This window comes from Oncorhynchus mykiss, chromosome 15 (assembly GCF_013265735.2).
Source record: "Oncorhynchus mykiss isolate Arlee chromosome 15, USDA_OmykA_1.1, whole genome shotgun sequence".
Taxonomy (NCBI): domain Eukaryota; kingdom Metazoa; phylum Chordata; class Actinopteri; order Salmoniformes; family Salmonidae; genus Oncorhynchus; species Oncorhynchus mykiss.
In genome coordinates, this window is record NC_048579.1 from 38066691 (window position 1) to 38079182 (window position 12492).

Here is a 12492-nt window from a genome sequence, read left to right on the forward strand (position 1 = left end):
GCGAGCAGAGCAGTGGTGGCATGGTAGAGCCATTAAAATAAACTGAAGAGGAGAGGAAAGGAAGAGGAGAACACCACACCCAGAGGACAAGGACACACCTAGAGGCTCGCCTCTGTGCCATGAATTCACTCTTCCTCCAGCTTCACTGTGGAGGGGAGACAGCATGATCCCGGCACAAAGGCTTGATTGTCCACTCTCCACACGGTCTCAATAGCATTGTATACAATGCACATGTATTCACCAAAATAGGTATGAAAAAAGTTGATGCTGTAATTAGTCGATGTGCACAATGCACAAAGAAGAACTTTCTGAAAACAATGTTTGAGAATCCCAATGAAGGAAGTGAAACAAGACCAGTGATACCAAACACCATAGCCCAGTGTAACAGTGTATATGTGGCGACAGAGACATCCCACTGAGGGGTTGTCTGATTTGTTTGTTTAGCTCTGAAAATGCTCTTTAGAAAACCACATCCCTCCTGTATTGTAAATAAATATGTCCCACATCTGTTGTTGAATCATGGCCTGCGTCCCAAATGGCTTTTCACTACTTTGACCAGGGCTCTGTGAATGGGGTGTGATTTGGGACATAGTCATGGGAAGAATTAAGACCATCAGAACAGCGGTGGGTGACTTTTTTTCACTTAGGAAATTACATTACATAATTCATGCTCTCCTCCCTTGTATTTGTCTTCAGTGTTTCAATACTACTGAACAGAAACCAGACAATTGCATGTAGCTTAATTAATGGATTGCCTTTTCAGAATAATTCACAGAAGAATTAGAGACTGAAGAAATACGTCAACAGCCTGTGTTTGAACCGGGGCCCAATCAGAGATCAATTGCTACATTATATTTTTGCGAGGCTGTATGTTGAGGGATGTATCCAGCAAACAAGACCGGGCTGGGAGGGAAGGACGACTTTAACCCAGAATGCCGAAAGTGAAAGTTTAAATGTGTTTTTAGCAGATAACACTGTTGAGTTTGTTGTTTTGTCAGACAAATACACACAGTGTAGTTTCTTCTAAATCTTTCTATTTTATGTCAAATTTACTGATCCAAGAGTTTCATATTTGTTATCAAAATAAAAACAAAATAACATGGTTGTTTTTTCATGTTTGAAAGTTGACAGAAAAATAACCCAGTGGTTGAACATTTTTTTTAAAAAGTTTATATATTTTCCATGAATATATATTTTTTCTCAGGATCGCAAATTGAGCAATAAGGCAATATCATACAATTTCTTCAAGGGTTTATTCAATGTTTTGTGGAAGTAACCATAGTATCACGAAAGTAAATGTTACATAAAAGCGAAATCAGACAATACAATGAGATATTATTCATTTGGTCATTGGATAACAATCCAGTCTCTATCAAAAAATTTGAACTCATATAACTTAACAATAAAAAACGGACTATTGTCACCAGCTTCTTTTGTTTCTTTACAATCCTTAATAATTTATAGATTTTCAAAAATATGACAAAAGTAAATTGCTCTCCGTTTGTCAGTTGTTGTTTTGAAAGCATGAGTTTGTGCACAGGAAAGGAAAATATCGATCATACCGAACCGAAGCTTTGGGGTACAGTTAAACACTGCGTATACTGAACATTAGGAAAACCTTCATAAAATTGAGTTGCACCCCCCAGATGAGGTGTTCTTAATGTTTTGTACACTCAGCGAAGTTGCTGAGTGGCTACAGGTATAACAATGGCTGTTCTGTTCTGTGCTTTAGAAGCCTTCGTTTCTCTGGCAACTGTGTTCCGTATGAAGGGGGTTGTATTCCGTATGGAATGGGCTGCATTCCCTGTGAGGTGTGAGGGTTGTGCCCCAGCTAAACATATGGATGGATTATTAACACACTGAGCGAGGGAAAAGGTTACCCTACAGCGCCTCTTACAGGAACAGGTGTATAAAAAACACATGTGGACCGAAGTCTCCCGCATGAGAATATAGTGCCTGGGGATTGGCTAGTGTGATTCCTTCATTTATTACGCTGCTACCATAGGCACGCTAACAAAAATAAGTGTGTATATGTGTGTCTGTGCGTAGTTTAACAAGATATGTATAATAAACACATTGTTTTTCCCCCTAAACTCAATCCCATAAATTCTCAGTGACGGCTTTTCCTCTTGTTTCTTTCTAGTGGAGAACAGAGAGCTAAGTGCAGCTTATAACGGTTTGCACATTCAAGATTAAGAGTTGTTTCTAAAAGTAACTTTGTGCAGCTTTTCTCAATCACCCCTTGATCACAAGCACAGTCTAGGTTGTCAAACAAAGGGCCCAAACAGCAGAGAGAATAAAGAAGTGTACATTTTTGACACATAAACAGTACCTTGAAGATATACATACAATTAGTGAGTCGGCAGAAAATGACCGACTACAGTTACTCAAACAGTCCAACTTGGTTTCTCTCGGTTGCGTACTTGGCATCGGGGTTGCTACAATGTAAATAACCTATGCACTGTACATACTTTAGAAGTATTTCAGGAGGATTCTTTCCATTCGGTCAAAAAAACAACACTTAATGCGGCATGGCTAGGTAAAACTTTGATAGAAACAGAACGACCTCTGCGATAAACAAACTCACAATAACAAATACTTGAACACGTGTCGCTTTGCCTTCTGAGATAATACTGAGGGAAAAAAATTAGGTCAAACAGTAAGTCTCTCTCGTTCTCTCTCTCTTCTTGTAAACAGCAATTTGAATGTGATTCTAAACAGCTGAGGAGGAGTGTAGGATCAAACGGCCTGGTGAGCTAGTCTTTTTTTCCACTGTTGAAGTACCTTGTTCTGAACGGAAACATGTGAGAAGAGCAGGCAGCGACACTGTAGTTCATATAATACAACACTGATATCAGAAACAAAAGCATCCCTTTTAGTTCGTGCCACTCTTCGTTTCAACAGCACTTTGCCGACCAAACCTTCGACCAGGTGTGTGTGTGTGCGTGTGACTGTGTGCGCCCGCCTGCGTGTGTATGTGCACGTGAGCGTGCCTGTATGATGGTGCTAGTTCAACATTTGCTTGGGCTTTCCAGGCTAAAGCCTTGATAAGAATACTTCCACGTTGGAAAAAGAAAATCCCTGTGGAAAAATATGATGGTGGTTGGTGACTATCAACAGAACAGTGGATCTGCTGCTATCCTATCGATTCTAACCCCCGAGGGCTTCATGTCAGTGTTAGTGTGTTTTGCTGCACTGGAGTGAACTTGATATATATTCACAGTTAATTGTTGGCCGGTCTGTTGTAATTCTGTCTGAGACATAACAGTGTTCAATTTACAGTCATAATGAGGACTCAGACAAAACATACACAATGCCATCCGGGAGATGTGGCTTAACATGGTGTGTGTCTTGATAAATTAGATCAGTTCAGATGTTATTTAACAGCCGTGCCTCGATGATGAGCTAAATTCATCCATGTTCTAAGGCACCTATCAGGGAGAAAGGGACCGCTTCAGAAGAAGCTTTATATGACCATATATTTCTACTTCACTCACCTAGCCACTTCAATTAGTCCTTTATGTTCCCAGAGACACTCTGCCTGTACATGATTTACCACACAGGGTGTGTTGCTCTGCTTCCAAAAGGCACTTTGGCAAAAGTACAATACAAAATTTCGGAGTATCAAAAAAGCGAATAAGTTAACATTACAAAAGTGTCTCGTTGAGAACAGAATAATGCAGTTAGAGATGATCATATCAACACTTGTCTAATGCATGTACTGCAGGTTTTAAAAAAAATACAAATAAAACACATCGGACCGACACACAAAATAGGTTGTCTTAAGTTCTGTTGCATTTATACTGACTTAAACCAAACAGAACCAAAGAAGAGAGTACTTGTTACTTGTTTCGTTTTTTTTGACTGACTCTTCAGAGTGAGTTTTCAGAGGGAATGTTGGTGTTGCATAGAGAGTGGAAGGGAAGATAAGTTGGAGGCAGACGACTCTGGTGATAGGCGCTAGTACTTCTGCACCAGAGGCACTTTGACAGTCTTTACTTCTGATATATGAGAGGACTTCTGGATGATGCAGCTCGTCGTCCCTGATGCATTGCTGTCCTTTCCCTGCGCCAGGTTAGTCAAGGCCATGGCTGCGTTGATCTCCTTCCAGTACGTCTCGTCTTTGCCCCGTACCTTCTCCTTCAGAACGCCACCCCTGAACACAACACACAGAGAGAACGAACGCAGAGTTTAGAGGAGAGGACACTAAATAACACTGAGAGAGAACACAGATTTAGAGGAGGGAAAACATTACACAGCATGCAGGAGAGAGACAGAACGCAGTCAAAAGAAGGAGAACATTGCACAGAGAGAGAGAGAGAGAGAGAGAGAGAGCAGAGCAGAGAAAGAACACAGAGTGTTTGTGTCTACCTGTATGCTGTCCTCGAACTGCATTTTATCTCACAACACACACAGAGAACGTCACAGAGTTAGAAGATGGAAAACTACACACGATGCAGAGGAGAGAACGCAGAGTTGGGTGAGACAGAGGTGAACAATACACACACAGAGAAGAGAGGCAGAACAAACGCAGAGTTGGAGGAGGGGGAGTTCTACAAGTAGTTAATAATCATAGAGAGAGAGAAAAAAAACATGCAGAAGGTATCTGTAAAATACACTCACTTGTCACATTTACTTGATCCATGATCCATGGTTTCTGGAATCACAACAGTAAAATAGGTTAATTTAATGATGCACACCCAGAGGTCAATGAGGCTTAATTAAGGATTTTCTTGAGGGCTGGTGAGGTTGTGTGTGTGTGTGTGTGTGTGTGTGTGTGTGTGTGTGTGTGTGTGTGTGTGTGTGTGTGTGTGTGTGTGTGTGTGTGTGTGTGTGTGTGTGTGTGTGTGTGTGTGTGTGTGTGTGTGTGTGTGTGTGTGTGTGTGTGTGTGTGTGTGTGTGTGCTGCAGTAACATGTGTTTCTCTGTTTCCGCTCTTGATTCAGATGTCAAAACAAATAGTGGCCATGTAATAATGGACATATCTAAAAAACTAAAAAGGCACTGTAACAATCATATTTTGACATGAATCACACCTGCACTTTCTGATATTTATGACTCCTAAACTGTATACACTAATACTTTCCTTTGAAAATAAATGAGACTGAGAATATATGATTGTGTTGTCAGAGAGAGAGAGAGAGAGAGAGAAAGAGAGAGAGAGAGAGAGAGAGAGAGAGAGAGAGAGAGAAAGAGAGAGAGAAAAATAGAGATACGTATCTTCATATGCTTTACCGACACACACATACTCAAATAGTAGCCGTTTATAGCTCATATGAAAAACATTAGTCTGGAATAAAACAATGAAGTCAGTCAATCGTTCTGTTCACAACCAGGCCCATCTATTGTTCTGTGTTCTCACTGTGTGATTACCAGACAGACCTTAAGGTAGAAGGACTGTTATGATGGTGTGTGTGATTCTGTGTGTGTGTGTGTTTGTGTGCATGCTTGCTTCCGTGCATGTGTGAGCGTATATGTGTGAGTGTATGTCTGTATGTGTGTGTGCTTGTGTGTGTTGGGTAATGGTGGCACAGTCGCAGCAGGCCTCATGTACTCTCACTAGCTGCCAAGCTGTAGAGAGCTTCGAGGGGGGGTAGGAAGTAGGGTGGGAGGGTGGGGTGGTGGTGTGAGGGGGCAGTGTTTGGGTCCAGGGCTAGCCTCTGTCTAGCGGCGAGTTCTAGCCAGTGATGATGATGACACTGGCTTGGGACCCTCCAAGCCCATTAAAAGAGACCAGAGCATCTGGATTTCCTGCTCATGAAGCCTTCAGGCAAACACTTTGAATTAACAAAACACATGGCTAAGGCCAATGAGCTGCTTTTAAGGAGGGAGGGTGTGAGGGGAGAGAGATGAAACTAAGAGGGAACCCGTGAGTGTCTGTGCTAAAGTTAACACTACCACAAAGCTTCAGGTCTGTCAGATTTGCTGTGGAGAATTGTGCCTTTCTCTGAAGAATTTGTACAGTAATACCCAGCATTCTTTGCTTAGATAATCAGCTGTCCTGTGTTTGAGTTGAGCATTGAGTCTAGACCAGGCGACTGATTTGGGTGAGGCTCTATCTCGCTTTCTTTTTCTACCATTTCTCTCTCTCTCTCTCGCTCTCTCTCTCTCCCCCTCTTTCTCTCTCATGTGGACGCCAGCTGCTTTCATTTACGATGATTGCCCTCCCAGATCGCCCCATAGACTCAGAGACACGGAGGAGAGACAGATGCTCGCCGCGCACCGCATTTCCCCTTAAAGAAAATGTTTGTAACAAGTATGAGTCCCTTTAACAAGCAAACACTTGTACCGCCAACACCGCAAGTCATTTTGATCGTTTTGTTACACTAATGAAAATCCCCATCGCACATTTGCACTGGAATTTGTTCCCACACTTCTAAATAGCAGGGAAGGAGGGCCGGGTGGGGACAGAGTTGTTAGTTACAGTCATTTCTCCTACACAACTGTGGAGCTGGAAAACCATGTCCTCACTTCCTCCTGCAAGGGTCCCAGAACCCCTCCGACACCGGAGAATGGACAGACGGATTTCACTGCTGCGCACCGCCGCCTTTCACCTCACCCGTTCATTTTTCCAAAGACCTAAATCCGGAGTCCAGACCGGGAATACAGACTCCTGCAGGGCCAAACAGCAAAACACCTAATCATTCCAAACGCCTTTCTCTCCTCGCTGGCTGCTTGTTTTCCCGAAAACGTTCACATGTGCCGTGACCCGCACTGACCTGCAAAACCCCAGGCTGATACGAGGCTGATTATGACATTTCCTGTTGTTTCCTGTTCCTCTCAGTAATAGTTTAACTCCACAGAGAGAGATGGTCTTTAGGGGGATAAAGTCAACTCACCTTGTTTGAGATTCTAAGAGAGAGAGGGGAGGAAGGACAGAGAGAGAGAGAGAGAGAGAGAGGAAAAAGTTGTGAGGCGATTACAAAGAGAACAAACCGCAGCTTGGGTTTCAACTCTTTAGAACATTCCTGAATACTCGTCTGGCCACATCTCTCTCTCTCCCTCTTTTCCTTTTTCTTTTGGTTCTTATCTCTCGCTTCATCCCTTGAGTCTCTCCCCTCGCTTTTGCTCTCTCTCACACTCTTTCCTTCTCTCTTTATCAGTCTCACCAGTTCTCTCTCTCTCTCTCTCACTCTTCCTCTGACTGGAGTGACGTACAGTAACACACTGTGTTTAAGGTGCTTCAGATTGACCGTTCACAGGCAGTCCAGCCAAAACAAATGCAATTATGTTTCTCCCGTTCCTTTCGCGAGGAAAAACTATATCTGTTATATGTCAAGAACAAGCATTTCTTCCACGGCTTCACAGGCCATTTAAAAACCTTGAAATTAGTACAATGTGTTTTCTTCTTCACCCTCCTTTCCCTTTCCAGCTTTGCTCTCTGATTTCTGATTGAATTGACCTATTTTTTTTACTTTATCTCTACAATATTAGGTGAAAACCCTTCTACTTTGTTAGACTGCTGTAATACTTCACAGGAATTTGCAGGGGTCTACTCATACATTAGTAATCAGTGGAAATGACAAATTACCCAATGGAATACGATCATTTTATGGTAAGAAAAGTGGAGGTGCCAAAACATGTTTGCTTCCCCTATTTTGATAGTGGGGGAGCAAGCACTCTGTTTTCTCTAGTGGGGGAGCAAGCACTCTGTTTACTCTAGTGGGGGAGCAAGCACTCTGTTTTCTCTACGGCTCAGGTGCCAATGGTTTAGTCTATTCCAGCATATTTCAAGGACATGTATCTCTATCTAGTCTCCCTGACTAATACCAGTACTAGAGACAGGATTGGGACTGATTTAAAATATGCTCCATTCATTCATTCATTCTGTATAATCATTCTGTATAATCGCAGCTATGTAATTACATCCCAATTACATTGTTTTAATGTGCTGTTATGTGTTGTTATGTTGTAATGTTCCTACATTAGCACAATGTTTACTATGGTGTCAGGAAGGGTATGGATTGGTTGCTAATGACGACAAGCCATACAGCAATACCCTACAAGGGTATTGGCATTGCTACAAGACACCCTTTTGCATCTTTTGTCTTGTAGTTACTGTAATCTGCGTTGTGTTGTTTCTGATAAGGCGAGTACAGAGCCTGACTGTTTACTAGGCTCAAAGGGAATATCTACAGTTGACCTGTGTCCAAATACTACTTGAAATCTGTCAAATACCTTTTTTTACCTTTTGAATTTTACCCCTTTTTCTCCACAATTTCGTGGTGTCCAATTGTTTTAGTAGCTACTATCTTGTCTCATCGCTACAACTCCCGTACGGGCTCGGGAGAGACGAAGGTTGAAAGTCATGCGTCCTCCGATACACAACACATCCAAGCTGCACTGCTTCTTCACACAGCGCGCATCCAACCCGGAAGCCAGCCGCACCAATGTGTCGGAGGAAACACCTGGCAACCTTGGTTAGCGCGCACTGCGCCCGGCCCGCCGGTGCGCGATGAGACAAGGATTTCCCTCCCTAACCCGGACGACGCTAGGCCAATTGTGCGTCGCCCCACAGACCTCCCGGTCGCGGCCGGTTACGACAGAGCCCGGGCGCGAACCCAGAGTCTCTGGTGGCACAGCTGGCGCTGCAGTACAGCTCCCTTAACCACTGCGCCACCCGGAAGGCCCGTCAAATACTTTTCTATCGGATCACTTGCAACAGGCAAGCTCAATCAAGCACAGATTAAAAATAGATATGTCAATTATTATTTGGACCCAGATCTGGTCTGCAGAACTCTCTCTGAGGCTGAAAAGCAGTTGTGGGTTCCAGTCCAGTGTGTTTCAGAGCAGGGCAGCCAGTGTCCAGATGCCATTGAATCCCCTCAAAGTCCCATAAACGCCGTGTTTGTGTGACGGCTCCTGCAGGTTAGGAGCAGAGCAGAGCAGAGCAGAGGGTGGGGCCACAAGCGTGGTTTACCCAGAATCCCCAACCCAGACCCAGGCCAGAGCCCAGCAGGGCCACCGCCTCCGGGAAGGGAACGACGGATGGAGAGCTGAGCTGGAAATGGATCATCTCAAGCTAAAACTCCATTTCCAACTTCCTTTGCCTAAAACATCTAAAACTCTGTTTTTTTTTAAACAATGACCGTGCCAAACAAACTATAAATTGTCAATAAACCATAGCAGGACCTTTTATTATTTTTCTGTTCTTTTGGGGGGTTTTCTTCTTCTTTGCTACTGAACTGAAAGTCAAGCAGTTAACTTTGCTGTTGCCTTTCTGTTATACTGACAGCAGGATTTCATAGACTTTTTTTTAAAGATCGGCGAGGGGAAAGAAGTTTGATGGCTTCTGGCGTGGAGGTGAAAGTCCAAAAATATTTGTTCACTTAACATCACTGCGGGTAATAGAGGAGAGTGAATACAGCGGAAAATGTAGAAACAAAACACTGGAGCAAAAACAATCAACAACAAACTGACAAATGAGAGTGGGAATAAATTCCACCTGCTTAGAGAGGATGGGTATGCTTTATCACAACCAGCTGGTGCTGTTGTTAGCGACACACAACAATAAACACACCACACCAGCCTCTGGTGCACAAACCAAACCAAAGGCTGCGCTAGATTAGTGATCAGTGAGCTCAGCCTATTACCCGCGCAGCTCCTGAAAGCCAGACAAAAGAGAATAAATATACATCACAGATGGGGACGGACGCAATCACAGACACCCCACTGATAGACCAGAGGTCAACCGACCAATGGAGAGCTGGACAGCGCTGTGATCATCCAATCATGCGTCTCCGCTAACTGGAGAAGGTCAATCAGTATGTTATGACTCAGGAGTTACAGTATTAGATTCTGTCTCAAATGGCACCTTATTCCCTACATGGTGCACTACTTTTGACCAAAGCCCTATGGGCCATGGTGAAAAGCAGTGCACTATATATGAAATAGGGTGCTATTTAAGAAGCATCCTTAGAGATGAGTAATCCTGACTGCTGTCATCTCTAACAGAGAGGAAGTCGTTCAGTCCACAACTAAGCTTTCAGCACAACTTACTGGAAAAGAGACATTATGGGCCAAGTTAACTCTGTTAACTTAAAAAACAAAAACAATAACGGGCCATACTTGCGAACATTAGAAAAAGTATTTATCTGCCTCAAAATTCAATTAAAATCACTGATAAAAGGGTTAGGACTCTATTTGCGCGATAGGAATTTAAAGATAATTTCCCATTGAGCCGACATATGCAGCATTTAGGGTGAATCACAGGAGGTTTGTGGCACCTTAATTGGGGAGAACGGGCTCGTGGCAATTGACTGGAGTGGAATTGGTGGAATGGTATAAAATACATCAAACACTTGGTTTATTATGCCATTACGGCCATTATTATGAGCCGTTCTCCCCTCAGCAGCCTCCTGTGCAGTGAATGCATGTTTTATGGTGATTGGGGTATACATGGGGGGCAGTATCTACAGTGCATTCGGAAAGTATTCAGACCTCTTGACTTTTTCCACATTTTGTTACGTTATAGTTTTATTCTAAAATTGATGAACTCGTTTTTCCCCCACATCAATCTACACACAATACACACAATGACAAAGCAATGACAATGACAAAGCAAAAAATGGTTTTTATAAATGTTTGCAAATGTATAAAAAAAACTTCACAAATACCACATTTACATAAGTATTCAGACCTTTTATTCAGTACTTTGTTGAGTCTCGAGTCTTCTTGGGCTACAAGCTTGGCACACCCGTATTTGGGGAGTTTCTCCTATTCTTCTCTGCAGATCCACTCAAGCTCTGTTAGGTTGGATGTGGAGCGTCGCTGCACATCTACTTTCAGGTCTCTTCAGAGCTGTTAGATCGTGTACAACACCGGGCTCTGGCTGGGCCACTCAAGGACATTCAGAGACTTGTCCCAAAGCAACTCCTCCGTTGCCTTGGCTGTGTGCCTAGGGTCGTTTTCCTGTTGGAAGGTGAACCTTCACCTCAGTCTGAGGTCCTGAGCACTCTGGGGCAGGTTTTCATCAAGGAGCTCTCTGTACTTTACTCCGTTCATCCTTCCCTCAATCCTGACTAGTCTCCCAGTCCCTGCCACTGAAAAATATCCCCACAGCATGATGCTGCCACCTCCATGCTTCACAGTAGGGATGGTGCCTCCAAATGTGAAGCTTGGCATTCAGGCCAAAGAGTTTAATCTTCATTTCATCAAACCAGAGAATCTTGTTTCTCATGGTCTGAGAGTCCTTCAGGTGCCTTTTGGCAAATTCCAAGTGGGCTGTCATGTGCCTTTACTGAGAAGTGTCTTCCATCTGGCCACTTTACCATAAAGGCCTGTCAGAGTGACCATCGGATTCTTGGTCACCTCCCTGACCAAGGCCCCTCTCCCCCAATTGCTCAGTTTGGCCGGGTGGCCAGCTCTAGGTGGTTCCAAACTCCTTCCATTTAAGAATGATGGAGGCCACTGTGTTCTTGTGGACCTACTATGCAGCAGACATGTTTTGGTACCCTTCCCCTCGACACAATCCTATCTCAGAGCTCTACAGTAATTCCTTCAACCTCATGGCTTGGTTTTTGCTCTGACATGCACTGTCAACTGTGGGACCTTATATAGGAAGGTGTGTGCTTTTCCAAATCATGTCCAATCAATTGAATTTATCATAGGTGGAGTCCAATCAAGTTGTAGAAACATCTCAAGGATCTCATTGGAAACAGGATGCGCCTGGGCTCGATATCAAGTCTCATACCGAAGGGTCTGAATACTTATGTAAATGATCGTTATGATGCATCGTGTGTAGATTGATGAGGAAATGTTCTTATTTAGAATGACGCTGTAACATAACAAAATGTGGAAAAGGTCAAGGGGTCGGAATACTTTCCGAATGTACTGTATGAAGATATTTGAATGGGGAAACATTTTCATGGTGGGAAATTCATCAACAAATATGAGGACACAGAAGACCTGCAAAGAACATTTGTTCATGAAGCCAAAGATTCGCCTCTTCCTCCCTGTGAAATGCGTACTTAACAGGCCAACAGCACATTATGATCATCAAATCAACTAGATCACATGCATTTGACTGACATGTCACATACTGTAACTCTCAGGTTAGAGCGCCTAGCCCCTCACATCAGATAATAATTTACGAAGTTCTTTATTCAGTCATGATTGTTGAAAAATACATTAAAAACCCTATATGGACGCTATATTTATTCTCAAACAAATAAACAAACAAAGGAGAGAAAAGAGTGAGGCACAGAGACATATTGTAACTAGACTGTCACTAGTGACATGATGAAGAGCTTGGTTTTGTCCTCTTATTTTCCCGGTGGTTTTAAATGGTCTGCACTTTTTCATAATGTCAAGGGGTGTCTGTGAATGAAGTTAGGGATGCCTTGGCACTTCTCTTGCCCCAGGACTGCCAACCCATCCCTGGGCCCTCCCTCCACCCTCCACCCTCTCTCTTGGGCAGCCACACCGAGGCTGGGGCTCCATGGGCCCTCACTGGCACATTACTGGCCGTCCAGGGGCCAAAGCCAAAATATAA

The 12492-nt window shown here is 43.4% G+C and overlaps 1 protein-coding gene across 3 annotated transcripts in view; it reads right to left on the minus strand.

The window, feature by feature from the left end:
* Window positions 1-1234: 1234 nt before the first annotated feature.
* Window positions 1235-12492, minus strand: part of LOC110490035 (homeobox protein Mohawk) — a 30014-nt gene continuing 18756 nt past the window's right edge. For all 3 annotated transcript variants that reach the window (XM_021563132.2, XM_021563131.2, XM_036944334.1), the window contains 2 exons: window positions 4624-4657; window positions 1235-4156 (listed from right to left, as the gene is read on the minus strand). In XM_021563132.2, coding sequence (XP_021418807.1) covers window positions 3961-4156; window positions 4624-4657 — 230 coding nt within the window. In that variant the 3' untranslated portion in view covers window positions 1235-3960. The remainder of the gene's footprint in view (window positions 4157-4623; window positions 4658-12492) is intronic.